Source organism: Parasteatoda tepidariorum, chromosome 10, assembly GCF_043381705.1.
Source record: "Parasteatoda tepidariorum isolate YZ-2023 chromosome 10, CAS_Ptep_4.0, whole genome shotgun sequence".
NCBI lineage: Eukaryota > Metazoa > Arthropoda > Arachnida > Araneae > Theridiidae > Parasteatoda > Parasteatoda tepidariorum.
Window position 1 is genome coordinate 3117303 of NC_092213.1, and position 6813 is coordinate 3124115.

Below are 6813 nucleotides of genomic sequence, written 5' to 3' on the forward strand. Positions count from 1 at the left end.
GAATCAGATAGTAAAATTATGAAATTTAATTGCACACTGTAAAATATAAACTTTCAGAGAGAGAGAGAGTCATGTGTTAAGATAAGCAACATCGAAGTATCTTCTCTTAAAAAATATTGCGTCAACTTTTTAAAATTTGCGAGTCGTTCCTCTTTTCACGGTGCACATTAAAAAAAAAAAAAAAAGATTATATTAAATACGGTTTTTCAACAAATTTGTTAAAAATGCGCACACTCCCTCCTTCTATGCCCTTCATACACATTCTAGGTATTTACGTTTATCAAAATAAAATAAACGAATATAAAGAAAAGAATTTGTTCAAAAATACAGCAGTTTGATAGTTCTTGAGTAAAATGACTTGGCAACACGCAACCAATATCAACTCGAAAAATAACTTTTTTTCCAAGATAATGCGAAATTGCTCGTAAATGAGGAAGACATACGACTTTTTTTTCGTACTTACTAATATATAGGTGAACTAAGCTTTCGTAAACTCTTTAATGGCGACTTCTTATCAATGACAAAGCTGAGGCCGAACGAAGTCAGAATACTGATTTTGGAGTTCATCATTTTTACGGAATTTTTAACGCGTGTGATTATATGCATAGTTTTTAATCTTATACACAATAAAAAAAATTAATAAATAAAAAAATTGCACGTTGTCACTATATTACAATTGTAATACTCACGTAGATAGATTTTCAGTCAAATCCGCTCAAAAATAGGTTATTCTGTGTGCGAGCATGAAAACGTTGTTTCAAGAGAACGTTACTTAAAGTTTAAGAAAACTTATTTTATCCATAAACTCGTCTGTCTATGAAAACAGCGCTGCATCTTTCTAAATTATATATAACTGTTAAAGTTCGAAAGGCTTTAAAGTGTAGATTACCTAGTTAATTTGCATATTAACTAGGGTGATGTGCGGAATCAAGCGTTTTGCACAATTTGCTCAGATAATGTACAGTTATCGCCGTATGGTTAAAGATCGAAAGTTAGCTTCGATCCTTTTATCAGCCCATTCATGGATTGCATTTATTTACTTATTTCTTTAGATATTAAAAAAAAAGGAAGAAAAGAGAAATGAATGACATGTTTATTTTTTTAATAATGTTTCAAATCGTTTAAGTATTGGAATTTTATTTTTCTAAAGTGATTGAGAATCGATTTGACCCAATAATGCGTCATGATGGATGGTAGTCACTTGATTTTTTTAGATAACGAAAAAGGAATACATAACATTATGATCCAGCAAAAATTTTATTTTCACTTTTACAAGCATGCTTATCAATGCAGTTTACAGATTGCCAAATTTTAGGCTCTTTCATGGATCCATCTGCACATTGGCTAGATAATTTCTGGAATAAATTATTTCTACACTTCATCGGTAGTATTTGAACACCACAAAACTGACAGATATATTAGAAACATTTTCTCTTTCTTTGTTCGACCTGTACAAACATCTGGTGTTCCTGTGGGACATGAGATAGACCTGAAAATTTAAATTTACAGTGAGTAGCCAGTGGCCGGTAGAATTTTTAAAGAACTTATTGTAAACAATTTTTGAAGCAAAATACATTTAAGGTAACTGTGAGTGACAGAAATGGGAGGTTGTTGACTTCCGCCGGTGAATGTTGACAATCACATAGTCGCTTGGGTAAATGTTCGAAATATATAATAAGTCTAGCGAAGTGCCACTGCCCGGTATGGCCTATATCATTGTTTTGTTAAGTTCAAGCGCCACTGCCCAGTGTGCATTCAACCGGTACTCCGAACACTGATATCTCTCCTCATCAGATATTAAAATATCGAATAAATACAATAATATCAACGAATAAATCGGATATAACAAATATTTCGGACATTCACCCATTCGACTACGTGATTGTTGGCATTTTACAGGTGAAAGTCGACATTATCTTGGTTTCGGTTACTCACGGTTCATGACAACTTTGAAATATGTGAAATGTTAATGAATGAACTCTCCTTCCACGGGAATCTCCATCTTCTGAAGGATCAAAATTTTGAATGGTGACATTTTAATGAAAATTCTGTTTTAAAGGGTATCTTTCTACATTCATGTATACTTTTTATTATTAAATGATTTTTAAAAAAAGCAATAGGGGGAAAAGTGGCTGGTTTCCTGTTTTATTTAAGTCGCCACTTTTCGTTTTTTTGTTGATGCGCCATGTGGATTATTTTTAGACTGGAAGTGGAGGCTTGGTTTTTCTTGAGGCTAAACAAAAAGTCATGCAACACCTGGATACATCCTGCAATCCGAGAGTTCTGCACGATACTGCAACGGTATATCGCGACAGAAACGTTCAAAATTGGTTTAATGAACATCAATTTGAGTTTTATCAATTCTTCTCAAAATCCGGATCTTAACCTAATAAAAAATGTTTCGGACATGTTAGAAAAGAACCCATCAGCAATTTCCACTTCCATTTAATTTACAGTCAACGTAGCCGATATGCATGGCATTCTTTGGACATAACTCCTATAGAATCGATGCTCACCTCCGAATACGTATGCGCGATGCAAAGAAAAACAAAAATATATTATTCTAAGGTTTTTAATTTATTGGCGTGTGTGTGTATAAGTCTCGTCCTTGTCTAATATTGTAATAATAGGGAAAAAAATAAACATTTCACAAGGTCCGTTTAAACAAGTTGATTGGACAAACCTTCTAATAGTTATGACTTCTTGTAAGTTTAAGGAACATTAAATATGATTCTAGAGTCTTATTCTTTTAGTTTATATATGAGAAGAATGAAGAATTTTACGACCTTGAAAGCACATAATTCCTATGGACTGGAATAAGCTATAATAAGTAGGACATTTACTGGAGCAGTTAACATTTACTGGAATAAGCCAGTAAATGTTAACTTGCATGCTGATTACATAAAATCGGCCAATACGATACAAAACAGCCCAACTCATGCATAAATATGTATTCTTCTTTTAACTATATATGCATAGCTGCCAACACGAAAAGAAAAAAAACCCATTAGATTTTACAGAATATAAATTTCCTGGTCTACTATTATGTATTACACTAATGACTGAATTTGAATTGGAACAATATTTTTCATTTCTAATTGACTTTAAATGAACTCGAATTAAAAATGATTTGTTCCTTATACTTTTATAATCATAGTAATAGATATTAAATTCATTGTAGATAGGTATAATAAAATTAGAGAGGTATAAATTAAAAAAAAAAATCGAATTTTAGAGCATTAAAAAAAGCTTCAATTGATTTCTGTAAGCAATGCTTACTTAACACTAGATTGCTTAGGGAAGTCATTTTGACTCCTTTTAATTTCAATTAGAAAAACAATGATGTATATAATGACACAATTTCTTAGAATTTTGTACAACATATAATTTTTTTAGTGTTAATATTTACTAATAACTGATTACATAATTTCGAATAATATAAAAAATATTAAAAATTAATTTTAACCAAATTTCTTTACGCATTATTTATTCTTTTATAATCCAGTCATTTTGACGGCTTTTGGGCATTATAGGTATATACCATTTTTCCGTCTTTTTAGTGTTAATTAGGTAATTTTTTTCAGACACTTTACCAATTCTAAGGATTTTTCTAAAATATGCAAAAACCATAAGAATTTTTGTTACACCAGCAGACCAGGCGAAACTGGCAAAACCCAGTAGAGTTGGCAGCTATATACACCGAAGAGCCATTACATTATGACCACCCTGCTAATAACATGTAGGACCACCTTTAGCCCTCAAAACTGCTAGCACCCGCCGTGGCATTGATTCCACAAGGTGCTGATAGGTAGTCTGAGGTATCTGGCACAAAGCGCTCACCAACTGGTCCTGCAATTCCCTCACATTGCGAGGGGGTAGCGTGGCAGCACGAATTTAGTTTTCCAAGTAGGACCACAAATGCTCTATTGGATTAAGGTTAGGTGAATTTGGCGGCCAAGACATGACTTGAAAGTCACTGGAATGTTCCTTGAACCAATCCATGACGATTCGACCCTTATGACATCGTGCATTATCCTGTTGATAAACACCATCCCCCGCAGAAAAAATTGTTGTCATGAATGGGTGAACCTGGTCTGCAACTATGTTCAAGTAGCTAAATTTTTTCAGGGATTGTTCTATGAGGATTATGGGTCCTAATGTGCCCCATGAAAAAACCTGGGCGAGCCAATTGTTATAGATGGAGGGTGGTCATAATGTAATGGCTCTTCGGTGTATATGGTACACTAGCCTCACATTCAGTTATATATAGATAGTGTTTCGTGATAAATGCCCTTCATATATAATTTTGGAATCTTTGTCAAAATTAAAAAATAATACTTTTCGGATAGAAAATTTATGTATGAGCGAGAAAAATACAAAATCGTTGTAAAAACGTGATGAATCATCAGGGAAAATGCAGATTAAAAGCATCAAATCCTATGTGATTGAAGAAAGAAGCAGAGGAGTTAAAAAAAAAGCGATATCAGGACAACTTTTAGTAGCACATAGCAATAAAAATGATTGTAATATTCTAAGTCCCGATTTCCTCAGTACTGATTCGAGAAACATTGAAAAGATTTTTTCCTTGCTTAGTTATTAATTTGCGAAGCCTAGTGTGTATATTTCACCGACTTCATTTTTGAATACAAAGATTCTTAATTTAGATATTAAGGGCGGCAATTACGAAGCATCATTTGCTACTATATTTTGCAAATAAAATAACTTCAAGAGTATTGTCTTGCAATTCCTGTTCCACAATGAGTAACAGTTGCTTGAGAATTCATTGCTGCAGAGTACAGTGACAATTCTGAACAAGGAAACAAACAATTTGGCACGGGTGAAATTGGCGCAAAATGTGGCACTACAGAGTTATTAACAGTATAATTTGGTGATTCAGATAGCATTGGAAGATAGTTATTCCATTGAGGGAAAATATCTTCATCTTTTTCATGATTTGAATTCCAATTACGTGTTTTCTTCTCTTTGGTTATGTTACGATAACTTTTTCTTTGTTTCTTTCTATTTGGATTCATATTGTCAGAATAGCTATCACCTTTCAATAGTTTATTAGGAAAGCTTGATACACTTTGCATTGGAGAGTTGAGTTGGGTGTTAGGATTCGCACCGTTTGACGATTCTTCAACTCCGTATATCGTTTTTTCAAACGATAGCTGCTCAATGAAATTTTTCAATTTCGACACATTATGGAAGATAAACTCCAATGGAACTTCTGACATTTCTTGACTATCGTTCGATTTATCTGTGCTCGTCGTATCAATGGAAATGGTGTTGTTCTCGCTTGAATTAGCCACCGTGAACTCCGAGGTATTTTTCCGATGGAATTGCGTCACGTGACGTTCTAAAGAGTATTTTTCATTAAAGCCCAAAAAGCAGAGAGGGCAATCTAACTCTGAAAGCAATTTAGAATGTTCCAGAACGTGTGCCCTCACCACCAGTTTTGATGTGCGATTGAAATTGCAAAATGGACAGGTAAATAGCACTTGATTTTCTTGAGTTTTGCGACCAATCATAATTTGATCCAACAATGCAGTCTCAGAATTACTTACGTAGTTATCAGAATTGTTGTTTTCAGTTGTGTTTGAGTTATTGCAGCTTGCATCTAAAAAAGAAAAATATTATTAAAAAAAATTATTGAAGATTTTTAAAGGAATAATCGAAAGTATTTTTGTTGTTATTGATTTTTCGACTATTTTTTCCTTTTCTATTTTAATATTGAAGACTAATTTCCAACTAGTACTTATAAGATATTTCTCAGAGAATTAAGAATAGTTTTAAGGGTAACTTAATGATCAACGTAACATTAACCCTTTGACACAGAATTTTTATTAAACATATTTTTAAAACTTTTTTCTCTCATTATTTTGTATTAATTTAAGTCAAAATGTTATATGTTGTTATTCATAACCATTAAGTATTAAAATGCTAATTATAATAATAATTAGTGGAAAATATTTGCTTAGCGTTTAATAATTTATGGTTATGGAATACAGTATGAAACACAGGTGGTTTTTTCTGGATTAAAGGTAATCGCCCAAACAATAATTTTTCAATTTCGTACATTTGCAGTTATTTAGGTAAGAAAAACAGTTATTCATCATTGAAATTCATTTAATTTACAAAATTAGTTATTGATACATTTTTGAATGTGAATGGAAAAAAAACTCCAACTCATTTACCACTCTTTCGGATTTTATATTTTAACACAAATAAATTCCGATAATCTAACATATTTTTTTAGTAATGGTTTGTTACAATTAAAAATTACCAAAATAAATTTGCTTGTAATTTGAGCGTTAGAATAAAAAATATATAAAAGGTACAACGGTGTTCCATCTGTGTCAAAGGGTTAATCTAATACTATACAATTACATGATTAATTTTTTAAGCTTTCATTAATGCCATTATTAATAGCTTTATTATTATTAGCTAACTCTGGTTCGAAAATAAAATACTTTTAAAAATGCAATTCAACTTTTAAATTTCTGTCATTTTCCTGGCATGTCACAAACAATATTCCCAATAATTACTAGCTTCAAAACTTCCCATACATTTTTCAAAACCTAATTTTTTTTATCTTATCCTATGTAAGCATTTCTAGAATATACGCAGAGGGTATTGTTTACTAAAACTTCGTTTAAAATAATTTTTTCTGTCAATAATTTGTTTGTCCCATGAAAATCTGTCATTTTCCTGGCTACTTTTATTTAGTGATTTATAGCCAAAATAGATAGCGCCAGGAATCAATATCTTATGTTAATAGATTGATTAGATACCCTCCTATCTGAACATGTC

General features: G+C 31.9%; 1 protein-coding gene across 1 annotated transcript in view; it reads right to left on the reverse strand.

The window, feature by feature from the left end:
* Positions 1-4587: 4587 nt before the first annotated feature.
* LOC107436962 (zinc finger homeobox protein 4-like) overlaps positions 4588-6813 on the reverse strand; it is a 7893-nt gene continuing 5667 nt past the window's right edge. Inside the window, exon 2 of the mRNA XM_043041308.2 lies at positions 4588-5620. Coding sequence (XP_042897242.1) covers positions 4725-5620 — 896 coding nt within the window. The 3' untranslated portion in view covers positions 4588-4724. The remainder of the gene's footprint in view (positions 5621-6813) is intronic.